The sequence below is a fragment of the Mytilus galloprovincialis genome, chromosome 9 (assembly GCF_965363235.1).
Source record: "Mytilus galloprovincialis chromosome 9, xbMytGall1.hap1.1, whole genome shotgun sequence".
Taxonomy (NCBI): domain Eukaryota; kingdom Metazoa; phylum Mollusca; class Bivalvia; order Mytilida; family Mytilidae; genus Mytilus; species Mytilus galloprovincialis.
The window spans coordinates 94,546,222-94,562,417 of NC_134846.1; the positions used below are offsets into that span (position 1 = coordinate 94,546,222).

At 32.8% G+C, this 16,196-nt stretch overlaps 2 protein-coding genes across 2 annotated transcripts in view; one reads left to right on the forward strand and one right to left on the reverse strand.

The window, feature by feature from the left end:
* Positions 1 to 4,477: 4,477 nt before the first annotated feature.
* Positions 4,478 to 6,463, reverse strand: LOC143046887 (uncharacterized). The gene has a single exon (XM_076219944.1). The coding sequence runs from the start codon at positions 6,461 to 6,463 to the stop codon at positions 4,478 to 4,480; it is 1,986 nt and encodes a 661-aa protein (XP_076076059.1).
* A 579-nt stretch (positions 6,464 to 7,042) lies between these two features.
* Positions 7,043 to 16,196, forward strand: part of LOC143046421 (uncharacterized) — a 17,590-nt gene continuing 8,436 nt past the window's right edge. The window contains exons 1-2 of the mRNA XM_076219585.1: positions 7,043 to 7,150; positions 14,914 to 15,897. Coding sequence (XP_076075700.1) covers positions 7,087 to 7,150; positions 14,914 to 15,897 — 1,048 coding nt within the window. The 5' untranslated portion in view covers positions 7,043 to 7,086. The remainder of the gene's footprint in view (positions 7,151 to 14,913; positions 15,898 to 16,196) is intronic.

The following is a 16,196-nucleotide window of genomic DNA, read 5'->3' on the forward strand; positions in this document are numbered from 1 at the left end:
GCAATTCTGGGAAGTGTACTAATTTACAATCTGGCAATAAATTAAGAACTTACAGAAAATTTAAAAATATTTTTATGTTTGAACCATATTTAAAAATGAATTCAAAAAAAGACAGGCAAATAATCACAAGATTTAGAACTAGCTGTCATGATCTCGAAATAGAAAGAGGGAGGTATATTGGAATTAAAGCTGAAGACAGAAAGTGTAAGCTATGTAAGAACGCAGTTGAAGACGAACTACATTTTCTTTTAAAATGTCCTGTTCTAAAAGATACTAGATCTCAACATCTATCTAATTTAAATTCTAAATTCAAAAATTTTTCAAGATTACCTGATGAAATGAAATTTGTTTGGATTCTTTCATCTGAAGATTTGTTTGTTACTTCAAACTTATCTAATTTATTGCACTCCCTTTTTGAAGAACGAAAGAAAATTATAGAAAATATTGTTGTTTAAAAAAAAAAAAAAAAAAAAAAATAGAAGAAAAAAATATATATTAGATATATATATATATAAATTAAAATTGATCAGGAGTTGTCTCCCATAGACCTAGAACTATCCTAAAGATTTATGTAATTTCTCCAGGTCACAGTGGCACCCATAACAACTATGTTTTGTCAATAACTTGGTTTATATCAGGTTAATTAGTGTAAATGTGTATTCATGTGGTTTTTTGTTTAATTGTACTTTAATCATTCTAATCATTTTCTGTGCTTTATTTTGTAATTCATTTGATTGTATAGCTCAAATTTTGGGCACCATGATTGGTTAATAAAATTATCTTATCTTATCTTATCTTATCTTTATTCATAAGGGAGAAAAGTTAACTCGTATCATTGCAAACTCGTATCACGTCAACTCGTACCACCATACATGTATCATAAGCCAAGAAAAAAAATCTTCAGATTGGAGATTGTTCAAATAATATACTTTTTTTCAGACTGAAGAGGTAATGAGTATAATTAATATATTATATTACCGTGGTACGAATTAGCAGTGGTACGAGTTTGTTATTTTGTGATACGAGTTTGTTTTTAGTGGTACGAGTTGACATTGGTACGAGTTTGCAATGGTACGAGATAAGGGTTGCACTAATGACAGGATGATTGCCCGGATAGTGACAGGACGGTTGACCGGACGACATATAAATAGTCATAACTTTTTTGTTATCCGATAGATTTGTTTAATATTTGTAAACCTGAAAGATATTAAACTATATTTTATGAATATAAAAAAAAAGAGGAAAAATAATAATTTTTAGCAAAAAAAGTTGGCCGGACGGTATTCACACTCGCCAATATACGCTAAATATATATTCAACTGGTTGACGACAAGTGTTAATATCTCTTTTGTTTTACAATATTTGTCCATGAAACTCAGGAATCTGTGAGATTTATAAATATATTATACGAAAATATAAACTTGATTGCAAAAAAACGTGTTTTTCTCCAAAAAAAGTTGACCGGACGGTATTCACCCTCGCCGATATACGCTATATATATATTGAAATGGTCGACGACAAGTGTTAATATCTCTTTTGTTTTACAATATTTGTCCATGAAACTCAGGAACCTGTGAGATTGAATAATATATTACACGAAAATATAAACTTTAAAGTAAAAAAGAAAAAAAATCTGCAAAAAAAGTTGACCGGACGGTATTCACCCTCGCCGATGCACGCGTTGATTATATTGAACTGAGCGACAAAAAATGTAAATATTTTTTTTAGTAAACAATATTTTTTCATAAAACTGTGATATGTGCGAGATAAATAAATATATGATATGAAAATATAAACTCTATGATAAAAAAAATATTTTTCTTAAAAAAAAAGTTGACCGGACAGCTAACATTCGCCGATATATGCCTTAATAATAATAAATTGATTGATATAAGTGTTAATATTATTTTTTTTACCATATCTGTCCCTGAAATTTATGAACATTGGAGATGAATAAATATATTATACGAAAAATTAAACTATATATTTAAATAATAAAAAAAAAAAAAAAATTGACCGGACGAATTTTACATTCAATCGATATATGCCTTAAATATATTGAACTGATCGACACAAGACTAAAATATCTCTTCTTTGGTTATAATATTGTTAATAGCAATATTTTATGAAAAAATAACCTTTATAACAAGGATTTGTATAGTTAGAAATCCTTGTTTATAGTTAATAGTTTATATTACTATCGAATAAATGAAATTGTTTCAATTTGTTCAAATGGTAAAAATTGGCGGCAACAAATTGTTCGGTCTTGGTTTTTTTTCTACCAGACTTTTTATCATTTCTCTTTAAGTTTCTCTTCGAAAGCGCTTTAAGGTTGACTACAGGTTTTGAATCATCTGTATCCCCAATGTATAGTTTTGCAGCCAGGATGTGGTAGCATTGTGAACTTGCTGGACAGGAAGGAGGGTTACAGCATAAACCTTTCCTTGCATGCCTCTGACCATAAATGCCTTGTGTTGTTCAATAAACGACACTTGACCATTATCAACAGTCAACTTGGCCAGGGATTTTTGGGACAAGTTTTTATCTGAAGTTTTAATGGACATGGAGGAGCTTTCTGTCCCCTCTGAACTATCAGATACTAATGGTAATATATTTGTCCCCTCTATTTGGGAAGGCGCTGTGACATTTTCTTCAGCAATGGGACTAGACATGGTGGGGTTTTCTGTCCCATCTGAAGTCTCAGATACTTTTTGATATTTTGTCTACTGGTAAGTTGTACTAATATGATGGCTATACAACTGTCTTTAAAAAGACATGCCTTTAAATAAAGCAATATATAGTAGCACTAATATCAATCTGTTTACTTTTGTATTTATAAATATATGTTTGACAACTGTCTTTAAAAAGACATGCTTTTGAATAAAGCAATATATATAGTAACACAATTATCAATCTATCTATATCAATAGTTCAATAATGAATAGATATTGAAAATTGTCTTTAAAAAGACATGCTAAAAGCAAAATATAGTAGAAATATAATTTGTGTGATCTGAACTGGTTGAAAGTTAGAGCATAAATGACTGAACAATTGAATAGTTATTATTAGGTGAGTTAAATGTTAATCTGAAATCCTGAACTTCATAAAATTTCTTCTTTAATTGGATACTAATTACCAACTGATTATAAGGTAATTCAATTAAATGTATTTGATGTCTCAGGTGTGAAAACTTTAATGACATGTTATTTGGCTTGATTGGTGATTACAACAAGTGTCAAAATTAGATTAATTTGATTAAATATCATTACTTCTAATATGCATTGGTGAACTCGCTCACATAAACATTTTGGGCTCATTGTTTTTACTTTAAAGTTTATTTTTCTTGTAAAATATTTATTTAATCTCACAAATTATTTCATTTCATGGACAGGTATATTATAAAAATGAAGAGATATTAAAACTTGTGTTGATCAGTTCAATATATTTAAATAATAATATCGGCGAATGTTAATTCCCTCAGATCAACTTTTTATTTAAGAACAACATTTAACATATTTGATATAAAGTTTATATTTTCATATCAAGTACTTATTGATATCTCAGATTTCATAAATTTGATAAAATAAAAGAGATATAAACACTTGGGTCTACCAACTTATATTAAGGCATATAACGGCGAATGTTTGTTCCGTCCGGTCATCTTTTTTTGAAGAAAAACATTTTTATTTACTATAAAGTTTATATTTTCATATCAAGTATTTATTGATCTCGTAGATTTCTTAGTTTCGTGTAAAAATATTGTAAAACAAATAAGATATTGACACTTATTTGTATCAGTTCAATATAATTAACGCGTACATCGGCGAATGTGAACACCGTCCGGTCAACTTTTTTTGGAGACAAACTTTTTTTTTCACTATAAAGTTTATATTGTCGTATCCAATATTTATTATTCTCACAGATTCCTGAATTTCATGATAAAATATTGTAAAACAAAAGAGATATCAACACTTGTCGTCGACCAGTTGAATATATATATAGCGTATATCGGCGAGGGTGAATACCGTCCGGTCAACTTTTTTTGCAGATTTGTTTTCTTTTTTACTTTAAAGTTTATATTTTCGTGTAACATATTATTCAATCTCACAGGTTCCTGAGTTTCATGGACAAATATTGTAAAACAAAAGAGATATTAACACTTGTCGTCGACCATTTCAATATATATATAGCGTATATCGGCGAGGGTGAATACCGTCCGGTCAACTTTTTTTTGAGAAAAACACGTTTTTTTGCAATCAAGTTTATATTTTCGTATAATATATTTATAAATCTCACAGATTCCTGAGTTTCATGGACAAATATTGTAAAACAAAAGAGATAATAACACTTGTCGTCAATCCTCAATCCTCAATCTTAAGGCCTGTTGGCACGAATTGTCCCAATGTACGGTTTTACTCTCTGGTGCGTTTTCCTCGATGTATTTTCTTCTCTGTGCTTTAAATTTGGTATGCGCTGGTTAAGATTGGGATTGAGGAACAGCAGTATTAAATCTGCCCGTTCTGTCAATGTAATGTGCCACTGTTTGTAATTTGGCTTTTGTCTCTTCTGTGCTTTCGCCGTCCAGTCTTGTCAGCATAGTAGCTAAATTCAAGTTTCTGACCCCGACCTCTTTGGATATTTGGTGTAGCATATCTTCTCGTTCTTTTTCATAGTAGGGACACTCCAGAAGGAAATGTTGAGGCGTTTCAGGTGCTCCACAGTTGCATGACTCTATGGCGTTGGTTTGGCCTACTCGGTTCTTGTAGTAATTCAGTTCTGTATAGCCAGTTCTTAGTTGGGCGAATATACTGAAATGTCTTTTAGTTGGGAAATCATACATAATTGAGTGTTTTGTAGTTGGTATTTTTTCATAAAGGTCCCTGCCTCTCTCAGATATTTCCCATCTTCTCTGCCATTTATTTCCTGTACTTTTGTATGCTGCTTGTTTGACGTCCTGTAGTGTTATGACGTTATTTTCCGGTGGTAATTCTTTTGCTTCCTCTGCCGCTGTTTTTGCAAGGATGTCAGCCTCATCATTACCAACTATGTTGGCATGTCCTGGTGTCCATGCTACAATTACATTGAGTCCTTTTTGCCTAAGATGTTCAATATTTTCTTTTATTTCTCTTATTACGGAGATGTAGCTGTTTGGGGCCCAGTTCAGTGTAAGTAATCCCACGGCGCTTTGACTGTCAGAGAAAATTTTGATTCTTTGTATTGCATTGTAAATGTTTTCTGTAATGCAGTATTCTAGGACCATGAGAATTGCTATGAGTTCCGCTAGAAGGATGGATCCTCTTTGTGCCACAGGTCTATGTAATCTGGCAGCAGGTTTAATGTGTTCAGCATAGATAATTGCACCTGCTCCACAGGGTCCTGGGTTCCCTAGGCATGATCCATCTGTAAACGATATTGCTTGTTCTTGTGTGCAGTCTCCCATGAGTTGGTTAATGGTTTCCTGGCAAAGTTCCTGTTGCTCATTTGTCCTTGATTTTGAGTTGCCTAGTTGACTCCAATATAAAGGTTTTGATTGAGTCATTTGAGTTTCTCCCAGTCTGTAGGTAAACTCTGGTTCTATAAGATTGATGTTTATCTTTGTCTGTTTTTCCATTTCTGCTGCTTGGCTTAGTGCTTTGCCCATTGGTGTTGGATACTTGTCATATGCGTCATGTTCTTCATACCTCACAAGTTGCTGTTTGATTGGTTCCTGTGCAGATTTGGATTTAATCTTTGCAATCTCTTTAATGGCTATTTGTTCTAGTCTCAGGTCTATTGGCATAACTCCTGATTCCACTTCTAGTGCTTCTCTGCCAGATGTTGTAGGCATATCCATGCATAGGATAAGTGCTTTTCTCTGTACTCTGTCAAGTTTTTGCAGGTCTTTTGGTTCTGCTATTTGCCAGGCCGGACTACAATATTCCATGACTGATCTGACTAGACTGTAGTATAATTGTAATAACTTTTCTGTCTTTAATTTGCTGATCTGTCGCACTTCTCTCAGAATAGTTAAGTTACGGTTTGCTCTCTTTTCGATTGCATCAATGTGTTTACTGAAGGTCATTTTCTCGTCCATAATGATTCCAAGAAGCTTTGGTGTTGAGTTGTATTTCAGTTCTTTACCTTGAATCAAAATGCGTTTGTCCTCTTCATCGATGTTTTTTTTTGAAAAGATGCATATTTCAGTTTTGTCTAGGTTGATGTTTACTCTCCACTTTTGAGTCCATTTCACTGCCTTTGTGATGTCATCCTTCATTCTATCTTTGAGTTCCAGTATCTGGTCTGGTTGAGCCGTTTGCCAGAGTGTTCCGTCATCAGCAAATTTGGTGTAGTCTCCTAGAATGTCTCCCAGTAGGTCGTTGATAAAGATGTTGAATAATGTGGGAGCCAGAACTGATCCTTGTGGTAGCCCTATCTTTGTTTCAAATTCTTCACCTACATAGTTTTCGAAGATGCATCTTGCCATTCTGTTATTTAGGAAATCTTTAATCCAGGCCCATGTTTTTCCTCTTATACCCAAATGGTGTAGTTTTACTAGTAGTCCCTCTCGCCAGATTGAATCGTATGCCTTTTCAAGATCAATAAGACATGCAAGGGTGATTTCTCCTTTATTGAATTTTTCTATTGTGTTCTGAATAAACCTGATCAGGCAGTTTGATGTTGAGTGTTTTTTCCTGAATCCTTCTTGTTTTTCTTCTATAAGCTTCATTCCTTCTATGAACGCTGCCAGCCAGTTGAATATATATTTAGCGTATATTGGCGAGTGTGAATACCGTCCGGTCAACTTTTTTTGCTCAAAAATAATTATTTTTCCTCTTTTTTTTTTATTCATAAAATATAGTTTAATATCTTTTAGGTTTACAAATATTAAACAAATCTATCGGATAACAAAAAAGTTATGACTATTTATATGTCGTCCGGTCAACCGTCCTGTCACTATCCGGGCAATCGTCCTGTCATTAGTGGTTCCCTCGAGATAACTCTAAATCCTTATTTTAAGTACCGGGCCCGGTACTACTTATTCATTTTTGTAATATCACGAAAACCGTCATCGTTTTGAACGTTAGACAACCTTGTTGACACGACACGATGGCGATGCAGAAAAACAGGAACTTATTCCAATTATCATTGATATGGATGTTTATTTTTGTCTGTAAGAATACATCTTCTTCTTCCATTTACTGCCCACATTCAAGTTACTTAATATACTGGCAAATTGGTTCTGCATGGTTAAAAACAGGATAAAAAACAAATGTTCATCTTTATTTTGTGAGATTGGTTATAATTAGAGATTTGAATTTCTCAAATGACTGTGGTGTGGTGGTCTCCGGGGGAAGATTGTTCCAGTATTTGGTGGTGTGCACAAAGAAGGACCATTTCCTGCAGTTTTTTGGTTGCTGTTTGTACCATGTATCCATTCTGTTGTGTATGTCTAAAAACTCAAGTTGGTCTTTGGGGTAGTCCGAGATTACTCTGACGTCCAACGGCTGTTTAGCCAGACAAGCTGGGGCTGTGGGACGGGGTACACGACAACTCGTACTTTCGGCAACTCATACTCAACCTACTCGTACCCACGTTATCTGAATGAAAAACGCTCAATGGTCAAATGTGTGATTGAACAGTATTGAACATTTATTGAACATGTAAACATTTTGTGATGAACAGTTATCAAATGAAATTTGATTCAGAAAGATCGAATGATTTAATGTACTGTTATCCTTATCTGTTATTGATTATAGTATCTAAAAAAAAAAAAATATAAATCTTTTGCAATTTGCTTCATCATTTTTTTGTTCATACACGCATGTGCTTTATGGTTTCAAAAGGGTCAGAAATGCGTTCATTATATACATAAAATATACGAAATAAGACATATAAAAAAAGAAGATAGATAGATAGATAGATAATTTTATTAACCAATCATGGTGCCCAAAATTTGAGCTATACAATCAAATGAATTACAAAATAAAGCACAGAAAATGATTAGAATGATTAAAGTACATTTTAACAAAAAACCACATGAATACACATTTACACTAATTAACCTGATATAAACCAAGTTATTGACATTTGAAACATAGTTGTTATGGGTGCCACTGTGACCTGGAGAAATTACTTAAATCTTTATAGTTCTAGGTCTATGGGAGACACTATAAAAAAGAAGATGTGGTATGATTGCTTATGAGTCAACTCTCCACAAGAGACCAAAATGACACAGAAATTAACAACTATAGGTAATCGTACGGTCTTCAACAACGAGCAAAGCCCATACCACATAGTCAGCTATAAAAGGCCCCGAAATGACAATATAAAACAATTCAAATGAGAAAACTAACTGCCATATTTATATAAAAAATGAACTAAAAACAAATATGAAACGCATCAACAAACAACGTGTCCATCGCAATATATGATATAAACTACACTTTCCACATAAATGTCTTTGGCTGGTGTTAAAGTTCCAGTACTGCCACTGTGGTCGAAGATTGTAATCCATTCTGCTTGATGTATATATACTGGATAAGAAAACTCACTGTGAACTGGTATCTGGATCAGTATTGAACTAATAAGTCAATATGCCTCGGGGTCCTCCACTATATGTAACAAAGAGGCTACTGGCTTCCTTGTTACGGGGGTCATAATTTTATACGTAAAATCATTAGAAAAACGTTGAGGTCAGCTAGAGATGCTGAAGACTTAAACTTAGCTCTGGCACTGAACTAATACCAAACTCACAGTAAGATTTTCTAATTTAATTCCAAACCAAAATCACATTCAATGGTAAATGTCTATATAATATGACTCCTACTGTAATAATACAATTCTATTGATGTTACTATCCTACTCTCTTCTTACTTCTTACTTGAATTAACAACATATTGTCATATATACTATTTTATCGTGACAAGTTTTGAGTAAACGAATTCACTCTAATTAGTACAAATTCATAATTACAATTATGTCAACTAATAATACTGATGCTAATGAGAATGTCCAATTAATTACATAACACATAATTAACTCAACTTGAACTTGTCACATGATGATTTCTCTAAATTTATGACACCACAAATAATTAGAACTAGTCCAAATCTATACAAAATGCTGAAGGTCAAAATAACTCAAAATGCCTCTATGACATATTTATTGTTAACTTGTTCTCATCTTGAACATGCATGAAGTATTTGCCACTGGATGTTAAGCAACCAATCAATGTATATTTTGGCATTCTTTTTTTACCTTAAGTGTATTTTTGTTCAATGTTTAATCAACTCAATCATTCAAATTATGTTAAGTATCATATTCAACTATATGTAGGCAGATGAGATAACTATTTGAACATGTTGAACATTCATTGGTCGTTCCACACTATTTGAAAATTCATTGGTCATTCCACACTATTTGAACATTCATTGGTCATTCCACACTATATTACATTCATTGGTCATTCCACACTATACAACATTCATTGGTCGTTCCACACTATATTACATTCATTGGTCATTCCACACTATACAACATTCATTGGTTGTTCCACACTACATAACATTCATTGGTCATTCCACACTATATAACATTCATTGGTCGTTCCACACTATATTCAATCATGATGTTGCTTGAACATTCATTGGTCGTTCCACACTATATTCAATCATGATGTTGCTTGAACATTCATTGGTCGTTCCACACTATATTCAATCATGATGTGGTCGTTCCACACTATATAACATTCATTGGTCCTTCCACACTATATAACATTCATTGGTCATTCCACACTATATAACATTCATTGGTCCTTCCACACTATATAACATTCATTGGTCGTTCCACACTATATTACATTCATTGGGCGTTCCACACTATATTACATTCTTTGGGCGTTCCACACTATATTACATTCATTGGGCATTCCACACTATATAACATTCGTTTGGCGATCCACACTATATTACATTCATTGGTCGTTCCACACTATATAACATTCATTGGGCGTTCCACACTATTTTCAATCAAGATGTGGCTTGAACATTCATTGGTCGTTCCACACTATATTCAATCATGATGTTGCTTGAACATTCATTGGTCGTTCCACACTATATTCAATCATGATGTGGTCGTTCCACACTATATAACATTCATTGGTCCTTCCACACTATATAACATTCATTGGTCATTCCACACTATATAACATTCATTGGTCCTTCCACACTATATAACATTCATTGGTCGTTCCACACTATATTACATTCATTGGGCGTTCCACACTATATTACATTCTTTGGGCGTTCCACACTATATTACATTCATTGGGCATTCCACACTATATAACATTCGTTTGGCGATCCACACTATATTACATTCATTGGTCGTTCCACACTATATAACATTCATTGGGCGTTCCACACTATTTTCAATCAAGATGTGGCTTGAACATTCATTGGTCGTTCCACACTATATTCAATCATGATGTGGCTTGATTTTGAGTTTTCTTAGAAATTTTGCTAGAATGGCTGTAGATGTTGTCTTACATTAAACTAGTTTTTTTCTCAAACTATTGAACTGATTATGACAAAACTTGACAGTAATGCTTGAAATAGCAGTATTACGAAAGAAAATAGTTTCATTCAATATATTCAACAAAAAAGTCTTCTCTAGGTATAGTACAACCAAATCATAGTAATTCACATCTGCTGGCATGCGAAAAAGGGTCGTAAAAAATATTCCCTTAAATTTGACAGTTGTAGGTAATTTTTTTTTCATTTCATTGCGGTAAACTTGGTTAAAAACATTTCTTGGTCATAAACATATATCTTGAGTATTATAAAGCATCATCATTTTTTTATTTGGAGTTTCTATAGAATATTTTCGAAACTAAAAGTTACATGGTTACTAAAGCTTGCACACAGGTAAATAAGAGGTGAACATTTGATTTGTTAACCTCAAGTGATGGTTATTTTCTTATATATGCAATGAAATGTTATGTGAAATTTTGTCTATAGTACTGAACATGTACAGGATAAAGCTTTACTCATGCCAAATATTTTTTTATTTGAAACAAAGATAAATTCTGCACAATTTTTTGAAAAGTACAAATTTAACAATGACTAATAGGGGAAAATCAATCGTGGTATAACACCTGTACAAGGAAAATAGTTGTCACAGTTTTTGGGTCTTTTATGAAAGTGAATGTAGTTATCCAGGTCCAGACCGATATTGGTCTTGTTATTAGTACGGTGACCAGACCCAATTTAAAAAAAAATAATCGTCAAACATACTATATGGCTATATTATATATCATTAGATTCGACAAAATGAGTACTTTTGGAATATCGATGTCGTCAAAAAGAAATGTGGTAACAGTGTTGCATAAATTAAGGTCAAAGATCAACATACTGTTTTCTTTTACTTCTATATTTTCAAAATTGAAATATATAAGCAGCATTTTGTGTAAAAAAAAAAGAACTTATAAGACCCCGTTTACACCACCAAATAATTGAATCGATCTTTATTTGAATCGATCTTTAAAAGACCAGTTTACGTTTACATAGTTCACGCAAGATCGATTCCAATCAATCTTATCTTATCCAGTGCGTTTACACTACAACATAAAAAGAACCGTCTGACCTTTAATTTTGTATCTAAATATAACATTCACCCAAAAAAAGATCGATTGCGATTGACCTAAGCGTTTACACCAAAGAAAAGATCGATTCAAATAAGATCGATCTTTTTAAAACCACCTCTAGAGGTAGACTTTTTAAGTCTGATTGAAGATCGATCTTACCCGTTTACACTGGACCAAAGATCGATCTTAGTAAAGATCGATCTTTTTTGTCAGTGTAAACGGGGTCTTACTTAAAGTAATCGATTAATTCTGAAAATTGGCGTTTTTCAAACACTTGTTCTATTATACAAGGTCAATACAAATTCCGGTAAAGTTACAATAGTTTCCTTGCTGGGTGACAGTCAATCTCAGCAATAAATGATAAATGTTGTTTTCAATTGAAGCCTACTATCCCAAACGTTTATTTTGCAAAAGCTCTTGCATGTAATTCATTACAATCAAAAACCACTTATTACCTCGAAAACAATTACAATTAAAAAATCCAATCAAAATGATCCACAAAACAGATTTCATCTAGGAGTATCTTCTGGTTCAATAGGTCAAGGAATTTTTACATAGTTCTGACCCTTGAAAGGAGCAAAGCTCCGTACTTGTAAGGTTTTGTTTTGAATAAACACATTACTTTTTACATGGAGATTTTTTCTTAAATGATCACACAAGATCCTGCAAGAATTCTGCTTACATAGGCCCTTCAACATACACGGGGTGTAATGATTTTTTTAAGTTTCGCCAACCGTATTCTTAAGGTGACGGAATAGGGCGTTTAGCAATGTGTGATGCGGTCCAAATTGCCGCTTCACAGGGAGGTAACCTGACTCGACCTACATCTTTACTGGTGGCAAACTTGACGTGCATTATATTCATATCATGATGGAATGATTTAAATACATTCTTCAGATCAAACATCTATGAAACTAAGTTAAACTTTCTTGCACCAACAAGGGTTTCATCTTTGTCAGTACTCCCGGAGCTCTGCACCTAACATAATCGTGTGTGTCCATCAAAGTCTTGTACACTGTTTTCTTTCCTACTCCAAACAGAGACGAAGTTGTGTAGCATCCGGTAAGAGTATGTACAGCTGGCTGCAGTTTACAAATTGTTGGGGAAAAGCAAGCACATAGTTGGTGAATGAGTAAAAGTCTTCGCCCATTCTTTACACTGCTAATGTTCCCCATCTGCACCCACAACTCGCTTGTATGTGTCATCTGTTTATAGTAGTGAACACAGAATAATCACACCCGTACCAGAGGTCCGTGTGATTGTTCCGCTGCTCTTTCCCATTTCTTGTAAGGCATTAATTATCATACGAGTATTGGCCCTTGTTGAGTGCTAAACAAGTTATGACAGTCATTAACATTATAGTCTGACAAACTTTGCCAATTTCGAGATTTACAAACGTTCCAGCTAAGTACAGTGCACTTACAAGGCGGAATCATAGGGAATTTGTCATAGTTTTGAAGAAGAAAACTACCAAAGAAATAAGGGGAAAGCCTGCTGATAACAGAAGGAAACTCTTCCAGTCAGGAATCCTTTTCCCTTCAATAACCTGATACACTTTGACGGAAGTTGTAGTCTTTGTGTGGCGTTCCTTTTCTGATCACTTTATTTGTTGTCGTAGCAGTCAAAAACGTCTGCTACTGTGTGCGCTAGAGAAAAGCATTGGGTCATATTTTTATAAAAGTCTGCAGCAAGGTCACCAAATGTTTTATTTTACATATCATCAATAGATTGAACCAATGCCATACCTTCTCTCAAACTGATGTAAGTTGTGAGTGATGGGCCAAAGGAAGGCAGGGAAAGTGCACAAGAGACTTCACTTCGAATTGCTTCACCAAATCAGAAATTTCAACAAACAATCCATACTCTTCAACAAATTGCTGGCAGATTCCACCATTACGTTTTTCAACTGAACGTGGCTCACTGAACTAAAGAAGCAACGTTTACTCTTAACAGTAAAGGAAGTGACTGATTCAGTACTTCTTCTCTGGCAAACAATACATTTTTCAAAATTAATACACATGGTTGGCCTTTTAGAACTACAAGGACCTTATCGTAAAGGACTTTCTAATTCAAACATTTTCCAGATAATTACAGGTCCAAATTCAAATTTGGTTCTTAATTTTTGAAATATATAAAAAGAAAAAAAAAACATGTCAAATAAACATATGGAAATAAAAATCTTTTAAAAATAACTTTAAAAACACGATAACCAACACGAAATATGAACATGAAAAAACAAAATAGATAGAATTGATCAAATTTTAGCAATTAAAAATCATTGTGATACGAAAGATCATTTATAGATTAAAATAATACTATCGGTCGAATTTCCGAAGGAAAACCTGTATCTTTTGTAACGTATGTTTATTTCAATGCACAAGTCGAAATAATGCTTCTTAGATAAATAATTTTGATAATGTTGTTTAACAAAGGTTTGAAATATCAAATAAATGTTGATTATTTTACATTTTGCGTAAAAATAAATGATGAATATGAATTGAAACGTACTCTATTAAATGCAAAATATTTGTAGTGTTACATTTTTACAAAAACTTTTCAATAACGGATAGTTTTGCTAAACTTTGTTAATTTTGTTAAAATAAGGTGTAACAACAATTTATATAATAACAGAAAGCATATCACGAATGTTCTTTTAAAATGAAGACCTAAAAACTTTTGAAGGTCAATTTTTCTTTTAAGAAAGGCTTTTACTTCAAAGCCCATTTTACAAAAATTGCACCGTACGATTTTTGACGAGTCAAAATGTGAAGTGTAACCTTTGAACTATCAATACTGTGATTTATAGCTGTATAGTCCGAATGACGATTAAAATCCTTAAATAAGCGACTTTTCCTTACTTGGTCACCGTACTATATATGATGAGTGAATTTAACATGGTTTCTTGCCTGCTGTCCAAGAGACCATATGTTTCTGTTTCTGTAACTATTGGTTCATTAATTAAGCTTTATGTTTTAGTTTGACTATTGACTTATGGATTTCATTGATTCTGTTTCTATAACTATTGATTCATTAATTAAGCTTTATGTTTTAGTTTGACTATTGACTTATGGATTTCATTGTTACTGTTTCTATAACTATTGATTCATTATTTAAGCTTTATGTTTTAGTTTGACTATTGACTTATGGATTTCATTGTTACTGTTTCTATAACTATTGATTCATTATTTAAGCTTTATGTTTTAGTTTGACTATTGACTTATGGATTTCATTGGTCCTTTAGTATCTTCCTCTTTTGTTCATGACATGATATATTATTATTTATTTTGCAGGTTTGCAATGTTTGGTTGTAAAATGTCGTCCATCAGGTACCCCAAAAACACTTCCAGTAAAGAGTGCAATCAATCCTACTGTTGATAGCCAATTTGAAAAAGATAATGGTACACTGGATGTATCTATTGAGAACAGTAATGGCACATCAATTTATAATAAGACATCTAATGGAAACATAAATATAACTACTAATAAAATGAAAGGTACAACAAATACTACTGTTTCACCCAGATCACAAACTACAACAACTACTGCACCTGCATCACCAAAGAATCTAACTGGATCAGCAGGTCAGAAGTTTCCCCAAAAATCAGCAACTGCCGAAAAACATGGTGAACCTACAGTTGAGAAGGAAGAGGATGAATTGACTACCAAAAAAGTAAAAGATAAGAATGATGAAAATACACCAACAACTGCCAAAAAAACTGGTGAATCTAAAGATAAGAATGATGTAACTCCACCAACAACTACCAAAAAAACTGGTGAATCTATAAAAAATAAGAATGATGAAAATACACCAACAACTACCAAAAAAACTGGTGAATCTAAAGATAAGAATGATGTAACTCCACCAACAACTACCAAAAAAACTGGTGAATCTATAAAAAATAAGAATGATGAAAATACACCAACAACTACCAAAAAAAATGGTGAATCTAAAGATAAGAATGATGTAACTACACCAACAACTACCAAAAAAACTGGTGAATCTAAAGATAAGAATGATGTAACTCCACCAACAACTACCAAAAAAAATGGTGAATCTAAAGATAAGAATGATGTAACTACACCAACAACTACCAAAAAAAATGGTGAATCTAAAGATAAGATTGTATTAAATGAATCACCAACAACCAAAACATCTGATGCACAACAAGACGAGAATGTAGTAAAAGAACCCTTAAATGGTAGCAAGATATCCTTGGAAGCTGGAAATACCAATGATAGAAAGAATGATGAAAATAAGAAGCCATTGGATTCAGGTTTATATTTTTTGTGTATTTAGGATTTATTTTTCAAATGATCAAAATGAGCTATAGCCAATTTCCCATTAGCTAATATCATATTATACTGTTGATCTGAAAAATGAAATCTTTGATAAAATTCATGACATACCAGAGCTTCAATATTAATGTATTTACTTTTTGAAAGAACATCATGGTATAGGCCAAGTATAATAAGGTGTTGGTTTAAACATATTTATGTGAAGATTGGGAGACAAGTTATTACAACTTACATAAATTCCTTTCTACTTTGCTACCAATGTGACAAGTGACATAGA